Genomic DNA, 19,825 nt, shown 5'->3' on the forward strand with positions numbered 1-19,825 from the left:
GAGTCAATCCACCCTCCGTCATATACCCCTCCAGCCCTCATTCATAAGGGGTAGTAGGTGAGAGGGTTATGAAAGCTCAGCAATGGGTTCACTGGGGTCCAGCATGGGTCAGGGGGAGAATTGATGGAAGCCCCCTAGTGTGACATGAAAGTGATGCCAAAATTTCTTGACCTGTACACTTCAATCTACCAGATACTCTGAGATAGTTAAGAATGAAGTTGTGGCCTAATCAAATGATATTCAGTGAGTCCTTCTGGCATAACGAGACAATGGGAAGATTTATGAGTGCTTTGGGAGAGTCTACAGGGCTGATTGTTCTATATCTAAGCAGAGAAAGGCTGACTCTAATGATAGAAAATCATTTCATTTTGAGAGACATTTGAACAACTGCATTATCCAAACACATTTTAAAATCCATATTGGTGCTTTCAGGACTGGATCCAAAGACTGCTGAAATTAACGAGAGTCTTTCCATTGACTTCAATGGGTTTTGGATCAAGCTCTTACAGATCTTATTTTAAAATATTTGTTAGTACACGTTCATTTAAAACAATCTTTGTCTGTCAGATTTCTGTAGCTCATCTCCTCATCTATCTTTATGTAGAGTATCTATACATGTATTTATTGTCACCTCTCTGTAACAGAATTCAGTAGTTTCCAGATGATGCTCATGATAAACAGATGCTTACATGATGTATTTAATCCATGCTGTTTAGACCCTTCAAGCTCAGAGTGAGCCTTCAGCTATCAAACAAGAATATTGCTTGTGACTCTCACATCCTTCCTTGTATGTCTTTAATGTTCTTTTTCCCCCCACCCATATTATGTGTAACAATAAGCACAACTGTTCACAGGAGCACATATTAATAGGGCAGACTTTACCATTTAATACAGAAAAACCTAGTCTGTGCAGATTTTGTTACAATAACATGACATTGCGACTCTTCAATATTTTTTATTTTCCCTAAGGGAACAGTGCTTGGAAGAGTATTCCATTTTTCTGGAGCACTGAGATATGAAATGCCATTGCCACAATATTAGAAACATAGCTCAAATGACAGCACAAGGAATCAAACCATTCTTTCTGAAGTAGACCATGAATTAGGCGGTATAATTTATGTGGCCATGTCATACAACAAGAACTCAAATATTTAAATAGGTTCTAGTGTTTGTATAAAAATGAAACACATTGGCTATGTTTACACTTGCCCTGAACTTCGAAGGGGGTATGGTAATCAGGCTGATGCAAGATTACTAATTAAATGCTGTGATGCATATGCAACACTTCATTAGGCTAATTCTCCCCTGCAGCAACTTCAAAGTGTCAACTTCGAAGAGCCGACATGCAGTGTAGCCGCAGGAACTTCAAAGTGTCCTTACTCACCAATTTCCCATTAGCTTGATTATCATGCTCCCTTCAAAGTTTGGGGCAAGTGTAGGCATAGCCTTAGTGTTTTTAATTAACCTCCTGTTTTTGATTTTGGTAACTCTCTAAGTTAAAACTACTCCATATTCTTTTTGGCAGTAATGAACTTCCATGGCAGACTAACACTTAACATTTACATAGTAAGTAATAATTTACATAATAAGTAATTTACATAATAAGTAAATTTTCATTGTAATATGTAGAGCTACTACAGTTGTGAAACAACCATTAACATAAACATTATGTTCCCCTTGAGGTGTGTAGAAAATGTACTCATGATTACATTAATAATATAACATTATTTCAAAGGAAGTACAGGTTGACCTGCTTTAGTCTGGCACCCTCAGAGGCTGACTGGTGCCAGAAGAGAGATTTCGCTGGACCATCAGAAGTCAATATTGTCTAGCAGCAATATTGCTTACTGCTTACTGAACATTTATGGTTAAATTAGAGCTGAACAACAACATAGAACATTGAGAACCAGGACTGGTGGCTCTTTAACAATCTCTATGGGATCAGGGGAAATTTGGCCACACTCGTGATAAGTGGTTGTCTGGCTAATTAAAATCATGATGGATTATGCATGTTGCTGGATGAGAAAGTATTGGAGTAGAGAGGTTCAAGCTGTAAAACTGAAAAAAGTACAGTACACGCCACACAGGATGGAAGGGTGGCCTTTGAAGCATATTACATTAATTTTGTACAGGTTCACTAGTAAATGATTAACATTTTGTGAGCCATGCCCGACTTTGTAATAGATCCATCATTTTTTTTGTCTGTATCCAATTTGCGGCTCTTAATTTGAAGAATCTAGGCATTATTTCAAGGTACTTATTGTATGAAACCCATCTCTGTTTCTAAATAGAGACTGACATTACAGTTATTCTCTAAGGCTGTGGGCACACTCGCCCCTCCTTTTGGAGAGGCTATGGTAATGTGGCACTTTGGAATATGCTAATGAGGTGCTGCAATGAATATGCCTTGCCTCATTAGCATTAAGGCAGCTGTGCACGCTTCAGAACTACCAGTTTCAAAACACATGCTGCCCATATAGCTAGGGGGCTTTTGAAATGACTCCCCTGATTTCAAAACCAAATTGGAAGAAGGGGCTTTTGAAATCAGGGGGCCATTTCGAAAGGCCCCGGGTACACGGGTGGTGAGCATTTCAAAAACATCAATTTTGAAGCGTGCCCAGCCATCTCTATGCTAATGAGACACTGCATATAAATAGCAGTGCCTCGTTACCATATTCTGAAGTGCCACATTACCATAGCTCCTGCAAAAGATGTTATTGTGTAATGTACCCTTACTTAATGTTTATGTTTTTTTGAAGGGTCTCAAGACACCTCTGGCATGAAAGGTATGTTAAACAGAAAGTAAAGTCCACACTTAATGCAAAGGCAGAATTAATGAAGCATTGATAGGTACAAAGCACACTAGGTATTGCTGTTTTCAAGAAAGCCCAGAGCTGTCTTGCTCCAGGGAAATATACCTACAGGTGATAAAGATCCAAATGGCAGGGGTCAAATACTGAAGTAATTTAATCAGAAAAAAGTTTTTTTTTTTAAGTTTCAATGAGAACTTTGCCTTAAAAGAGGTTTCAAAATTCATACCAATGAGCATTTTGGCTGAATGAGGACTCAATAGGTTGATTGAATTTTGACTGGATAAATGCGGGATACCTGGTAAAATTACTCATGTTCAAGTGAATACAATGGTGCAAACATTCAAATTAACAAGTTGACTGAGCCACTGTTAAAAAGTAATATTGCATAGTCTGATTTTTTAATTTATTTTATTATGTCTAAAACTTCTAAGAGTTCAGATGGGGAGAAGTGACACATATACCCACACACCTCTTTCACATGGGTGGGATCGCCCCCTGACACAACCCTTCTTGCCTGGTGCTCTCCATCCTCCACTCTTATCTGGGACCCCAAGACCTGCCTCTCCTGGTACCTGGCACAGCATTTTCCTAGGGCAACAGGTGGGTGGGGGTATGCAGGATCACATGCTCCCCTATCAAGATTTTACCCAGGGTTCACACCAGAGTGTGGCTAGCAACACCCTTTCAGTATTTTATTGGAGGGAAGGAAGAGAAGTTGCTTCTAGCTTCATGGAAGAGGGTCAGGGGGAAGGAATGATCTGTCAGAGCTCATCTCTCCCCCCCTCCCCCACCACTCCTGTGTGGCTGGAAGTAGCATGTCCTTTCCTGCCTTCACAGTTCTCTAACATCTCCAGGCTGTTGCTGGCTACCAACATAACCCAGCTTCATCTTGTCCCACTGTTACACATTGGGTAGGAAACAGTGAAGATCTAAGGATGTACTGGGCACCAGGGCTTAGAGAACCTCAATCTAGGTGCTTCAGGGAACCCAGCCAGAAGGGTTGCTCAGCAGATGAGGGCAGCTAGTGGATGGAGCACCCACATGTTCCCTGGGGTATATGAAGAAGGTGCTCAGTCCCTGTCCTGGGGGCTGCAGTGGAATGTGCAGGCTCAAAGTGTGAATGAGCTGGAAATCACCTCCCTGCTCATCTGAGAGGTAGATACTTCCCCATGCCAGTGATGTGGGCAGAGGGGCCCTGGTTCTCATGGGAGATTTTAAGCACCCTGATATTTGTTGGGAGACCAATATGGCAGCACACAGACAAGCCAGGAAGTTTTTGGAGAATGTTGGGCATAACTTCTTGGTACAAGTGCTAATAGAACTGACCAGCTGCCATGCACAACTTGACCTGCTGCTCACAAACAGGGAAGAACTAGTAGCAGAAATAGAAGTGTGTGGAAACCTGGGCTGCAGTGATCATGAGATGGTAGATTTCAGGATCCTAACAAAAGGAAGAAAGGTGAATAGTGAAATACAGACCCTTGATTTCAAAAAAGCAGACTTTGACTCCCTAAGAGAACTGATGAGCAGGATCCCTTGGCAAATGAAGATGAAGGGGAAAAGAGTTCAGAAGGATTGGCAGCATATTAAAGAAGTCTTACTGAAGACACAGGAACAAACCATCCCACTGCATGGTAAGAAATGTAAATATGGTAGGCAATCAGCTTGGCTTAACAGGGAAATCCTTGGTCAACCTAAACTCAAAAAGGATGTGTATATGAACTGGAAATGTGGACAGTTGACTGTGGAGGAGTATGAATATGTGGCTGGAGAATGCCAGGCAGTAATCAGGAAAGCAAAAGCCCAATTAGAAATGCAGCTGGCAAGGGATGTGAAGGGTAACAAGAAGGGTTTCTACAGGCATGTTAATAAGAGGGTTATCAGGAAAGGTGTGGGGTCATTACTGGATGAGAGAGGTAACTAGTGACAGATGATAGAAGAAAAGCTGAAGTACTCAATGTTTTTTTTGCTTCAGTCTTCATGGACAAGGACCACTCCCATACTAAGGTGCTAGACAATGCAGTGTGGGAAGGTGGAGGGCAGCCTTCCGTGGGGAATGAACAGGTTAAGAGCTACTTAGAAAAATTAGATGTACGCAAATCAATGGGTCAGGATTTAATGCAGCCAAGGGTACTGAGGGAATTGGCAGACATCATTGCTGAGCCTTTGGCCTTTATCTTTGAAGATTATTGGAGATTGAGAGTGATCCCAGATGAATGGAAAAAGTCACATTAGTGCCCATTGTTAAAAAAAGAAAAAAGGACAATCCAGGGAACTACAGACTGGTCAGCCTTACCTCAATCCCTGAGAAAATAATGGAGGGGATCCTCAAAGAAACAATTTTTGAGCACTTGGAGAATGTAATCAAGAGAAGTCAACATGGATTCATCAAGGCTAAGTTGTGCTTGACCAATCTCATTAGTTTCTATGATGAGGTAACAGGATGTATGTACATGGGGAAGTCAGTGTATGTGATATACCTTGACTTCAGCTAAGCTTTTAATACAGTCTCCCATGACATTCTTGCACATACATTAAGGGAATATGGATTGGGTATGTGGACTATAAAATGGATAGAAAGCTGACTTGATGGTTGAGCTAACAGGTAGTGGTCGATGGCTCAATATCTGGATGACAATAATTTTCAAGTGAGTGCCCCAAGGCTCGGTTCTGGGGCAGGTGTTGTTCAACATCTTTATTAATGACCTGGATAAGGGACTGAATTCCACCCTCAGCAAGTTTGCAGATGACACCAAGCTAGCAGGAGAGGTAGATATGTCGGAGGGTAGAGATAGAATCCAGAATGACATGGATAAATTGGAGGATTGGGCCAAAAGAATTCTGATCAGGTTCAACAAGGAGCAGTGTAGAGTCCTGCACTTGGTACAGAATAATCCCAAGCATTGTGAAGGCTGGGGACCAACTGGCTAAGTAGCAGTAAAGCAGCAATGGACCTAGGGATTATGGTGGATGAAAGGCTGTATATGAATGTACAGTGTGCCCTTCTATCCAAGAAGGCTAACAGCATTTTGGAGTGCATTAGGAGCAGCATTTTGAGCAGATATACGTAAGTTATTGTTCCCCTCCATTCGGCACCGGTCAGGCCACATCTGGAGTATTACATCCACTGGTGCCCCCTCCCAGTATAGAAAGGATGTGGATGTGCTGGAGCAGGTTCAGCAGAGGGCAACAAAAATGATTAAGGGAATGGAGCACAGACCTATGAGGACAGGCTGAGGGATTTGGGTTTATTTAGGTTGCAGAAGAGAAGACTGAGGGGTGATTTAATAGCAGTCTTCAACTTCCTGAAGGGGCACTCTAAAGAGGATGGACACACACTGTTCTCAGGGGTGACAGATAACAGAACAAGGAGCAATGGTCTGAAGTTACAGAAGGAGAGGAGCAGGTTGGATATTAGGAAAAACTACTTCACCAGGAGGGTGGTGAAACACTGGGATGCGTTGCCTAGAGAGGTGTTGGAATATCCATTCCCAGAGGTTTTTGAGTCCTGGCTTGACTAAATCCTGGCTGGGATGACTTAATTGGGGTTGATCCTGCTTCAGGCAGGGGGCTGGACCCAATCCCTAGAATTCTGTGATTCTATGATTCTATGTGTGTGGCTTCAGCACATGCCAGGCTCAGTTTTTTCTGGCCAGTGTGCTGGGCTGGAGGTTCTCGGGCTTTCCCAGGGTGCTAGCCCAGGCACAGGCAGTGGTGGAAGAAAGAAGCCTGCTGACCACCTCTGGCACCTGCCCATACTAATCAATCACTGCAGCCAGTGCCAGCTAGAAATGGAATGGGGCAGGGGTGGGATCCTGCTAGCCAAGAGGTGGTACACAGCAGGGTCTGTGCTAATGGATTGGCAGAGAAGCAGACGGCCCACATGCTGCATCTTTGTCCCACTTCCAGCCTGGCACATCCACCCCCTTAGTTGACTGTTCAACCTCCTCCTTACTCTCTGCTGTGGGAGGACATGATGGGAGGCAGCTGGCAAGCAAGGATTCTGCAAGCAGCAGGACCAGCCAGTACTGATGGTGAGAGACAGAATGTATGGGGCAATTTGCCCATTTTAAAGAAAAAGTTGAACACCTGCAGGAGGGCTTAAATAAGGGAGTGTCCCTTTAGAAACAGGACATCCGAGAATTCTGGGATTCAATGCGGACTTCAGATTTTTGCACTACAATATTAGTTTCAGATCTGAGGATAATAGTTTAGAAGAATTTTCTAAAATATGAATATTTTATCAAAGCCTTTATCAACAGGAGAGTTGCATTTGATCAATAACCAAACTTCGATATTCATTATAACTAGATATGGAGAGTTTTTGATAGTGTGATATGGAGTGAGGATAAGAATAAGTTTATTTTAGCCATAACACTCAGAAGAGGTGGTGCTATGAGTAAGATACGTGGTAATCTCAAGCAAAAGGATCTAAAGTCATTGTATCACAGAATCATAGGGCTGGAAGGGACCTCAGGAGGTCATCAGGTCCAGCCCCCTGCTTCAAGCAGGATCAACCCCCACTAAGTCATCCGAGCCAGGACTTAAAAACCTCTAGGAATGAAGAATCCACCACCTCTCTAGGCAATGCATTCCAATGCTTCACCACCCTCCTGGTGAAGTAGTTTATCTAACCTACACCTCTCCCTCTTCAATTTCAGACCATTACTCCATGTTCTGTCATGTGACACTAGTGAGAACAGTTTCTCACCCTCCTCTTTAGAGCTCCCCTTCAGGAAGTTGAAGGCTGCTATTAAATCTCTCGTAAGTCTTCTCTTCTGTAAACTAAACAAACCCAAATCTCTCAGCCTATCCTTGTAGGTCTTGTGCTCTGGCCCCTTAATCATTTTTGTTGCCCTCTGCTGAACCTGCTCCAGCAAATTCACATCGTTTTTATACTGGGGGGGCCCAAAACTGGACACAATATTCCAGATGTGGCCTCACCAGTGCCAAATAGAGGGGAACAACTACTCTAGATCTGCTCGAAATGCTCCTCCTAATGCACCTTAGTATGCCATTAGCCTTCTTGGCTATAAGGGCACCCTGTTTACTCATATCCAGCCTTTCATCCACCATAACCCCGAGGTCCCTTTCCATCATACTGCTGCTGAGCCAGTCGGTCCCCAGCCTGTAACAATGCTTGGGATTCTTCCACCCCAGGTGCAGGACTCTAAACTTCTCTTTGTTGAACTGCATCAGATTTCTTTTGGCCCAGTCCTCCAATTTATCCAGGTCACTTTGGATTCTCTCTCTACCCTCCAATGTATCTACCTCTCCCCCTAGTTTTGTGTCATCCACAAATTTGCTGAGGGTGCAATCCAGTCCCTCATCCAGGTCATTAACAAAGATTTGGAATAACACCAGCCCCAGAACCGAGCCTTGCGGCATTCCACTTGAAACTGACCACCATCCTGATATTGAGCCATTGACCACTACCCGTTGGGCCCAACTACCAAGCCAGCTTTCTATCCATCTCATAGTCCAGGGGTCCAATCCATATTTCCTTAACTTATGGACAAGAATATTGTGGGATACTGTATCAAAAGCCTTGCTGAAGTCAAGGTATATCACATCCACTGACTTCCCCATGTCTACAGAGCCTGTTACCCCATCATAGAAGCTAATCAGATTGGTCAGGCAGGATTTGCCCCTCGTGAATCCATGTTGGCTACTTTTGATCACTTTTCCCTCTTCCAGGTGCTCCAAAATGGATTCCTTGAGGATTCCCTCCATTATTTTCTCAGGGACTGAGGTAAGGCTGACTGGTCTATAGTTCTCTGGATTGTCCTTCTTTCCTTTTTTAAAGATGGGCATGATGTTTGCCTTCTTCCAGTCATCCGGTATCTCCCCCGATCTCCAAGAGTCTTCAAGGATAATGGCCAAAGGTTCACCAATGGCCTCTGCCAATTACCTCAGTACCTTGAGGTGCATTAAATCCAGACCCATAGACTTGTGCACATCTAGTTTTTCTAGGTATCTCAGAACTTGTTCCTTACCCACAGATGGCTGCCCTCCACCTTCCCATACTACATTGTCTAGGACCGTCATGTGGAAGTTGACTTTGTCCATGAAGACTCAGGCAAAAAAAGCATTGAGTACTTCAGCTTTTCCTACATCATCTGTCACTAAGTTACCTCCCATCAAACCGTCAGGTAGCATGCAAATGTCATATCTTACAGGGGAAAAAAATAACTAGAAATGTCATAGAACTCCATCCTGCAACATAGCAAGTATTCTAGCTCCATTCAACTAAGTATGTGAACAGATCTGTTGAGATTGATGAGCCTTGTTTGGAATGGGGCCAGAGTTATCAGCTCTTGAGGAGGAGAGTTGAGAAGAATGGGCGATACGTGGGACAGCACATATCAATCAAGTAACAATATGAGGACGTGCATGGAAACAAAGTGGAGAAAAAAATAGCTTTGCTAACTGCAAAATCATCTCCATTGGATCCGTTATTATTTTATGTGAGCAAAACTTTAAAAACTATTTTTGTGTATAGCATTATGCCATGTGTTCCTTCATACTACCCAAGAGGGGAATTATACATAATGTTGTTTAGAAAATTATTGTTCTTAAAATTAATTTTCTGAGAACCTAACAACAATATGCATATTCACAGACCCCAGGGCCTACATCACAGCTGCGGAAACATAATTCAATGTATACCATATTCAATGAGGCCCTAGAAATTTCAGCACATTATTTGCAAAACCAAGGCTTGCATTTTACAGTAAAAAGTATTGCATACAATTTGGGGTGAAAAAACAATTTTTTATAGGTATTGTTCTGTTACAACCTGCCCCCTCTTGTGGCGGGCCTTGGGAAGTAGTTGGTGATACAATAGTACCTGTAAGAAATTTAAGTGTGGGGTGTAGCGTAGGGGGCTCAGAGCAGGTGGTTGGGATGTGTGTGCAGGGTACAGAGTTAGGGCAAGGGGTTGGCAATGGGAAAGCAAGGGCCACAGGGTTGGAGTGCATGAGGAGGGGCTCAAGACAGGGGGTTGTGAGGAGGGGCTCAGAACAGCGGGTTGGGCATATGAGGAAGGGCAGGATTCAGGTCTGAGGGCTAGGTGAGTATATGGGTGCAAGAGCACAATTTTGGATGGTATAGGGGCTGCAGCCACATACATCCTGTCCCTGTGGCTTTTCTTCTTGCTGCTTTCTCTGCCAGTAAGGGAGTGAGGGGGGCCATGCACCACTTGTTGCACTCCAGGCTGCCTGGGGTGAGCAGGGGGAGCAGATAATGCAACACGCTTTAATAATCACTATTTGCCTTAATTTCCTGATTTAGAGTTTGTGAAGGGCACTGTGTTGACAGATCTGGATAATGAAATACTCAGGTTATGACTAACTACGCTAGTGGGACACAGCTTTCTCTTGGGAACTGGAATGACCCAGGGTCATTTCACATATACTACTGTAGCATAGTGACAGAATTCAGCAAGTACAAATCTGGGCCTTATTCACTCCAGGTGTCAGATTCAGAGATGGATGTGGGAACCTATCTTCTACTTTAGGTGCCTAGATCTCAACTAGAGAGCCTCAGAATGCCCACTCAGCTGCTGACCCTATTTGGCACCTAAATTCCTGCTGGTGCATATGTTCAACGTTGTTTTAATCTGGACACCGGCACCTACCTCACACCCACATCTGGATGTGATTCCCTAGCTAGGCATCTCCTGCTTGGCTAGCCTGTGGGATCCAATCCAGTAGGTGTGCTCTGAGCATGCTAACTCTTATAAGAAACAGCAGAAGAAGGGGGAGGTGGATTGTAGTGCCCTGTTTATGCTCTAAACCTACCACTCATACAGGGTGGGTAGACTTTGATTCAAATATTCATTCCTGGATTAGAGCCCTAATCATGGAACTATAGAATCCTTCTGACTCCAATTGGCCCAATGAATAATTAATTATTTGTACATAGAGAAATAGCTCCAATAGGAGAAATTAAGAGATACTCACCCAGAATACTCGAAAAACTCAGTAACTGGGACATTCATATGGGAGATCTTTATTTGAATCCTTAAAGTGCATCAGGCAGAGTAGGGTTTTTAACCTGGGTCTTTAGCATGCCTAGTGAATACTTTAACCCACTGGGTGTAAGTGGAGCACCTCCTCCTTGAATCTTTTCTTCTTCTTTCAAGAAGTGACTGGCATCACTTAGGCATCTAACTCTAGGAGAAGGTTGATGGATGTGAACCCTATTAGGCACCTAACTCTCCTTTGAGGGTCTGGGTTTAGTTTCCTCTGTATTTTCTCCAGGTTAGTTTAAGTGGCTCTCCACTTGGCATGTTGGTTTCGTGATTCGTGTTTGTAGGCACCTACCTCACTCATTGTCTTGTATAGGGAACCTGGGTACATGACTCAGTGCTGGAGGTTCCACTATGTGACAGGGCACCTGAAAATTAGGTGCTGCAATGCAGAGTCAAAGTTACCTTTTGTGGCTCTCTTCCCCAGGAATGTATAGATGAAAGGTTTTGTTCCCCATTACGAATCCAACCAACTACTTAATTTACTTCTCACATCAGCCACATTACAAGTGGAAGAAAAGGTATGTTGTAGAAGAAATGATGTTAGCACCAAACCCATTAATAAAGAATTACAAATGTTGCATCTATCTGCCACTTCAGAAAGCTTTAAAAATTTACCCCCCAAATATTATTTTTCTTTTTCTCAGAAGCTCACAGTAATTCTCTTATTTTTATCAAGAGATGTACAGACCTTTCAGAGCCAGTTTTAAGGAGTGTCACTTTTACAACTACAGTAAAATAGATTTAATACAATTAAGTATTTATTTTCCTCTCATCCTTTCTCTTGTCACAGCTGGGACTGAAGACTGTAGCGCCAGTGGCAAAACTTTTTAAATTGCTAGCTTCCACCAGTCAGTCACTTGTTTTTTTCAGGCTGCCCAGGGCCTAAATTCCATGGTTGTCAGCACACAACACAAGGAATCTTGATTTGGCGTTGCTATGGTTTCTTACTTTGTTTTACTTTATTCCACTGTTTAGTTATTAGTATACTTCTGGCAGAAGCGTTGGCCATTTATTTAGTGCAACATATTGTGGGATGCTTATCCCATGCCATTCCTAATTTTCGTACATTTTGTCTAGTCACCACACCTATAGGAATTATTCACCTTACTGCAAGAATAGTTCCTTTGCAGTCAAATAGAACAACTAGAATGAAATAAAGTAAATAATATTTTGTTAAATAAAAAGCTGTCAAGTACCCTCTCCCCCAAGCCTTCAATACTCAGAAGACTATAATTTCTGCTTTACAAAGTATGGTGAAATGCAAAGAATAAAGATGAATATATTAGTAGGGGAATGACATCCTCCACCCCTTCCTGCAGGTAATACACAGGCCATCATAAATTAGCACCACTGAAATCAATGCAAGTCAGTTTAGTTTTTAGTTCTCATCTAATGTATTGTTTCAGTTCAGTTTTCTGGAAAGAGTCAGGTGGATATATTTGTATTACCCAGAGGCACTGAGACCTCATACTAGGGTGAGTAAAGTCTCTGCTCTACAGCCTCAGCTGAGCAGCAGCTGGCTTTTAGCTCATGCCGTAGAGCACAGGGCTTTAGACCCCCTGATCACAGGTTTAATCCCTGGTGCTGGCAACCTGGGTCTGTCAGCATTACAACTGGGGGCTGTCCAGGATGGACTGCTGGAAGGTCTCAGAAGCTGGGGACATGCTCCCTCAGCCCAGAGAGCCATGCAGTATCCAGAGGCACTGAAACATCATACTAGGGTGAGTGAAGTCTCTGCTCTACAGCTGACCTTTAGCTCATGTGGTAGCAGGGCTTTAGCCCCTATGCTCGCAGGTTCAATCACTGGTGCTGGCAACCTGGGTCTGTTGGCATTGCATATTTATTAAGCGTAAAACATGTTTGGAGTTTTTCAAATTCAGTGTTGTATCTGAATGAATATTGCATTAGGATGATTTAGAGCACTAATTCCTTTGTTGTCATATCTTGAGGCCTTGATATCAAATTATGAATGTAGTTGCTACAGGCAATGAAATTTAACATACTCCAGTACCTGATTAGCTAGTGGATGTGATTTCAGTATAAATAGTGATGAAGAGCAGTATAGTACACAAGATATTAATGCCCTTACTCTGAGGGGCTTATACAAATGAAAAGTTTTTATACCTGACTCACACCCGCAAATATAACCCACAACCAGGGTTGCAGAATTTGTGTTACATTATGGATGGTTCAGAAGTAGATTCTATTTGTACAGAACACACTGAGGGGCGTATGAGATCTGCAGTTCTAAAGGTTTTAATTATAAATAAATACACTTAGGCTACATCTACGTTGCATTCTGCTTTCAGAAGCAAAATTAAATGAGTGAGACCGAACACGCAAATGATGTACAAATTTACATTTCTTGCTCCTTATTTGCATATTCTTATGTGATCGTGCTTCCAGAAGAGGCTTTTCCAGAAGCAAAAACAGCCATGTTGACAGGGTTCCTTCAAAAACAAACATTGTTTTTGAGAGAACCCCTCTTCTGGAAACCTATAGGAAGAACGGTTCTTTCAAAAATTAGGTTTGTTTTTGAGAGAACCCTATCTACACAGCTGTTTTTGCTCCCAGAAAAGCATCTTCTGGAAGCACAATTGCAGGAGAATATGCAAATGAGGTACAAGATATGTAAATCCATGCTTCATTTACATTGTGATCTCACTAATTTGCATTCCATTTCTGAAAGCAGAATGCAGTGTAGACATAGCCTTAGAGTATAAAGCCACACAGACCTGAAAGTGCACATAACCACTTTTTATGGAAGGACATTCAGTTAAAAGGAGAGGTCAACTTGCTGTAGAAGCCAAGAAGCAGCTGAAAGTACTGGAGTCAATAGCAAAGATTATATAAGGAAGAGCTGGACTCTTTTCAAGTCTCACAATGCCTTATTCACTATACATTTAGGACCCAATCACTCACCAAAGAAGTTGAGTGGTTTAGGATTTTTGCCATCAATCCCAATGGGGGAAGAAAAGAGTCATTAATTCCTGTCCATCTAGAGTACCAAATAAATGCTTCAAATAGCTTTGACTATATAAATGGAGGGACTTTGTAGTCCAGACTAGTCTTCTATCAATTAAAATTAAGAAGCTAGCAGTGCTGATAGGGCAAGGTCATTGATAGCTCTTCATAAAATAAAGGTTTGAATGATTCCTGGCCATCTTGATTCTCTACCATGGCTGGCAGCATTTCCTTAAAGTATTCCAGAGACAGGCTGAATACAAGAGACATTTGGCTCTCTATCTCAAGAGCCGTGTCTACACATGCACGCTACCTCGAAGTAGCAGCACTAACTTCGAAATAGTGCCGGTCACGGCTACACGCGCCGGGCGCTATTTCGAAGTTAACTTCGACGTTAGGCGGCGAGACGTCGAAGTCGCTAACCCCATGACGGGATAGGAATAGTGCCCTACTTCGATGTTCAACGTCGAAGTAGGGACCGTGTAGTCATTGCGCGTCCTGCAACTTCGAAATAGCGGGGTCTACCATGGCGGCCATCAGCTGAGGGGTTGAGAGATGCTCTCTCTCCAGCCCCTGCGGGGCTCTATGGTCACCGTGGGCAGCAGCCCTTAGCCCAGGGCTTCTGGCTGCTGCTGCGGCAGCTGGGGATCCATGATGCAGGCACAGGGTCTGCAACCAGTTGTCGGCTCTGTGGATCTTGTGTTGTTTAGTGCAACTGTGTCTGGGAGGGGCCCTTTAAGGGAGCGGCTTGCTGTTGAGTCCGCCCTGTGACTCTGTCTGCAGCTGTGCCTGGCACCCTTATTTCGATGTGTGCTACTTTGGCGTGTAGACGCTCCCTCGCAGCGCCTATTTCGATGTGGTGCCGCGCAACGTCGAAGTTGAACATCGACATTGCCAGCCCTGGAGGACGTGTAGACGTTACTCATCGAAATAGCCTATTTCGATGTTGCTACATCGAAATAAGCTACTTCGATGTAGGCTTCACGTGTAGACGTAGCCAAGGTGTGGAATAACAGAGGGAAACTACTGCCATAAACTTCTCTTCCTGGCTTCTTTCCTGATTTTAGGTATTAGCATGCCAACCAGAAAAATGCTCACAAAATTGTGGGGACAGTGTGATGAATTCTTTATGCAGTCCCATAGGTGTGAATGGCTCCTTAAGAGTACTTCTCTAGATGGCTATGTCCTGTCATTTGAGGCAGACATTTAGTTAAATTACATCATGGAGGGGCCAGAAGAATGGTGCATTGAGCAGAGACTTCCACAGAAAAAAGTAGTGATCAGCCACTGCAGGGGCAGAATATATTTGAACTTCACTGGTAATCTGTTTTCTTCAGGATTGGATTTTTTATGTTTTTTCTTTTTCTTTCTTTTTTTTTTTTTGGCCAACAGAAAATCAACATAGTCTTTTCCTATCATTTTTTGGTCACAATTTTACTCCAACTCTGGGCAAGGTAGAGGACATTTGATTAACATGTCATTAACATAATTTACACTATGATGCATTAACAAAATATCATTTTACTTTTTAAAATAATAGCTGAGTACAGTTTATACTATACTATAAAATACTATGTAGCTGAACATGACCCTTGTTGACTGCTTTCATCTTGAGATGTTCTACATTTATGACCTTGAAGAAATGTTATTTATGCTGCATGCCTTAATAGCTTCTTACCTTAAAGTGGGCAAAATGAGTTCTAAATTTTTGTACAGCACTGCTCCAAGCACAAATACAGTAGATTCATCTAGTTCTAAAAGAAAAAAAAGAAAAAATAGAAGTTAAAATATTTGTTCCTCCCATACCTTAATCATCACACGCCTCTATGGGTAGTATTTATCATGCCAATAGATGTTTTATTTTTAAAGAAATCATCCTTGGAAAAATACATTCTGTAGAACTTTGTAGAACATTCAGACAAAAGAACATAAGAATGGCCATACTAGCTCAGACCAAAGATTCATCTTGCACAGTATCCTGTCTTCCAAAAGTTGCCAATGCCCAGTGCTTCAGAGGAAATGAAGAGAGCAGGTAACTGTAAAGTGATCTATCCCCGTCATCCATTTAGATTTGCTCTTTGTTAAGATCCATTAATAGATACTAAACTATATCAGTGTTTAGCAATGTATTTATCTTAATTCTGAAGTACCCAGAGGAACGATCTTCAGATGGCATTTTTAACATGCAGAAGGCAGATATTCCACTAGTAAATATTGGCCCTAAAAACTACTATGGGGATGATTAGCAAATACAAATCAGATCAGCCTTTAGGACGTTCTAATCTTGTAGAGGGAGACTGCCCCTGCCGCCGCAGCTATTGTAGGACTGGTGCAATAGAATAAATGTGCATTATATTCATTCATACTTTTGCACAGAGAGCTTTGTGCAGAACATCTAGTTCCCAAGATTTTACCAAGATGCATTAATCCTGAAGAATGAAAAATATTGGCAGCATAATGAAGCAAATGCTTCGCACTTTTATAGGACCTTTTCTCCAAGAACCTGAAAGCTCTTTATCTACATTTAAGGCTGGATAATTAATTTTATAATGATTACAATACTCATGGCTATAGCCATCTACAGATGGCTAGATAAAACACCGATATATTAAGTTACAGCTAGATGAGTCTTTGATTCTCATTTTCCACAGTCTAGCTATTAAATAAACACTTATCCTCTAATAAAATATAATACTTGAATGCTTCTTTACCTGATGACATAGGGGTAAAGATATTTTTTGGAATGACAACCCTGTCTTCTGAGTTTCGTGCCCAGTCAACCATTCCTTTCCTTCCTTTCATTGGAAAGTTGATGTCTGTTAGAACAGATGCTGCGGGAAGCTTCTGAATGCTAGCCACTGTTAAACGACATCATAAAATCAAATAAATCTTGTGTTTTATGCCTCAAAACATTATTAAGAGGTCATAAGAGTAAAGTAGTAACAAAAATGTACAATAATCTATTTCAAATAAAATGAAAATTTATCAGGATATTAACTAAGTCCACATACTTTATTTTCAATTTATTAGATAGTTCTACTCTGGATTAATGTTATGTCATTGCTTCTATCACTTGTCAGCCAGGTTTATGTTAACTCTCTTAACAAGGATTATTAAATGCATTGGCTCATACCCTGAAATTCCCATGTAAGCACATAGCTGAGCTGTGTCTTCAGAGCAAATTCTGAAATTATTAAATGTGACAGTACAAGGAAGACCATGTTGCAAATTGCTTTGGGAGATATAACTGCTAGAATCAGTCTAATGAAGCAATAACAGCTCCTCTATCTCCTGCACAGGCACAAAAATATCTGGAAACAGACCCATTAAAGAGATTCGCATACTAAAACATAGTGTTGTTTCCATACAAAGCAGAATAATGAAATATACCATGTGACTGGTTTCCTTTAAAACAACAGCTCCTCCCTATGAAATAGTTATTATATATGTTTTTAAGCCAAAAAAAACCCAACTAAATATACATAACATCACTAAGCTGAACAGAAGGAGACACACAAAAAGAATCAAACCTTATCATAGACAATCTTGCATTTTGTTCACTCATCCTAGTTTTCTTTTTGTTTTCAACTCTGGTTTTATCTCTAAATTGTTTTTATCTTTGCCTTGAAATCTGAGTGTGACTCCATGGCAACACTGCCACTGTCTAGTAAGATGCAGGCTACTTTTAATCAGCTGACAGGGATGCAAGTCTTTATTCATATTCACAGAGATAATAAACAATGTGTTTGAATTTAGCTCCATTCCTAGCATAAACCATATTGATAATAATTTCCTGTGCAATGCTTTTCTTAATTAATTTATGCTAGGGATATCATAGTTGGTGCAATTTGCACATTGGGTCAATACTGTGATTTGCATAACGATATCACTGCAAGTGTTCCATTGAGGAGCTAAAGAGAAAGACAATCACAGCAGCAAAATTACAGTAGGAAACTATTAAGCATCTCATAAGTGGATTGCATTTGAAAGGAAAAACAAGTCAACAACACTAGCTCCACAAACGTATTATTTGAGAACTGGAGGTTAGTTCCAAATTAGGGTGTTTTTGTATCAAAGGTTGACGTTCGTGTGGTTGTACTCAAGGCTCTTCCAGGCTCTCTGTTACAAAACTATCTCCAGGGGTCTATTGAGACAGTTAATATCTCCTCTAGATTACAATTTGGCATATAAATTTTCAAGCCTGGGGGAATGTTTTTCCTTTTAAAATTTTGGATGGCATGTGTGTTTATGTGTAGGGAGGAGAAGGCAGAGTCCAGGTGTTTGAGAATTATTGGAGTATAAAATGGATTGCATGTGTTTTTTCACATGCTTTTATCATTCAAAAATTAAATGTATTAGTCTTGTTTAAAGGAAATTTTCCTGGTTACTGGAGTCTAATTGGACAGTTTTACTAGCAGCAAACCAATTTTAAACCATGTTTATTTAGTTTTAAAAAGTAAATATGTACAATATGCTTAACATGCCCAGACTATAAAACACATTCTTCTTTAGTCACACAATATCTGTGTGTCTGTCTGTCATTATAAAGTTATACTATTTCATCTGTACATCAGGAGGATAGTTCCCCATTTAAAAAACAAAACAAAACAAAACAAGAAATTAGTGCTATCCAGTGGAATTCATTCTGTAGGACAGACAATCATTTTAGCAATGGAGACAATTTAAGGGTCTGGGACTGTATTTCTTTCAATTCTGTCTATATACGTTTAAACTCGGTCCACTATCAGGATACCTAAGCGTTTCTCAGACATTAAGGCTCCAAACCAGGCATTAAGGATAAGTGATTAAATATTTAGTTAATGGCTTTCATAATACAAAATAATCCTTAATGTGGTTTAAATAGACCATGTATTCCTTCCTAAAAATAAAAACCAACCACACAAAAAGCTCTGAACTTAATCTTGTGAAAGTTGCCAGATCTATACTCTGGGGAATGAAATTCTCTGCTTAGCCAGAAAACAGGCAATAGTCATGCAAGCTCAATTGTGAACATGTCTTAGCCCTGTTCTGAAATGATTACCTCTAGAGATCAGTATTACAACAAGCCCTGTCGTTCTTCAACCGCTTTGCTGAGACTACTAACATTGTGGGTCCCTTAATGTCAGCTATGAAAATAAAGAGGTGGGAAAATAGTTCACTAGAATCTTGAGAGAGTCCATCGTTCAGTCCCTGTTAAGATATCAGCAGGATGTATGATGGGGCACCACTTTCTCTACCTTAGTACATCTTCAGCACTGCAGTGAATCATACTTCAGTGTTGAATCTAAATTTCATTCACATTGAATATTAATATGTAACTCATCATAAAGATCTTGGAGCACAACCAGCTGCATTTCCATTGTGAAATGATGCTTCACTCTTCTCAGACTCAATTTTTATCTGCAGCATAAAAAATAACTGTTTACTTTTGATGTAAGTGTTGAAATCAGAGGGGCATTTAGGGAAGCCTCCCTGTAATTCAGGTGCCAGGTCATTCACATGCTAGGAAATCAAATGTCATTGCCTTACATAAGCATCCTATGCAGAGAATAAAACGGAATGACATTTTATTCACTCTGTATTTTATCGTGTTCTCAGTATGCTATATTTGCATTAGGAATTATGCTCGAAATCCTGAATTATTTAGTGCTGCAATTACCACATACTTTTATAACCACATTTTCTGACTTCAGCACTCTGTTCAATAGAAACAAAAGCAAGATGTATTTTTAATCACCAAAACAAAACCTCATGATCTGAATGCTAAACTTACAAAGTAACTGAAAAAATGACACCAAAAGAAATTCTTAGATACTCTTTGGTATTTTGCTTGCACTTTTACAGAGAGGTGAAATGTACACAGAATCCCAGGAAATACATTAATAATTTTGTACAGTCCCAAAAAGCTATAATTTTCACATATGGAAAAACAAAAAAAGGATTAATGGCAAAGGAGAAGAAAAAATTGGATTCAAGAAGAATAAAAGTATGGGAACACTGGTTTGAATAACAA

The 19,825-nt window shown here is 41.1% G+C and overlaps 1 protein-coding gene across 1 annotated transcript in view; it reads right to left on the minus strand.

Annotated features, from left to right (window-relative positions):
• Positions 1-19,825, minus strand: part of ADGRB3 (adhesion G protein-coupled receptor B3) — a 704,839-nt gene that overhangs the window by 267,442 nt on the left and 417,572 nt on the right. Inside the window, exons 12-13 of the mRNA XM_074988878.1 lie at positions 16,524-16,670; positions 15,491-15,566 (exon numbers count right to left, since the gene is read on the minus strand). Coding sequence (XP_074844979.1) covers positions 15,491-15,566; positions 16,524-16,670 — 223 coding nt within the window. The remainder of the gene's footprint in view (positions 1-15,490; positions 15,567-16,523; positions 16,671-19,825) is intronic.

The sequence above is a fragment of the Carettochelys insculpta genome, chromosome 3 (genome assembly GCF_033958435.1).
Source record: "Carettochelys insculpta isolate YL-2023 chromosome 3, ASM3395843v1, whole genome shotgun sequence".
In the NCBI taxonomy this organism is placed as follows: domain Eukaryota; kingdom Metazoa; phylum Chordata; order Testudines; family Carettochelyidae; genus Carettochelys; species Carettochelys insculpta.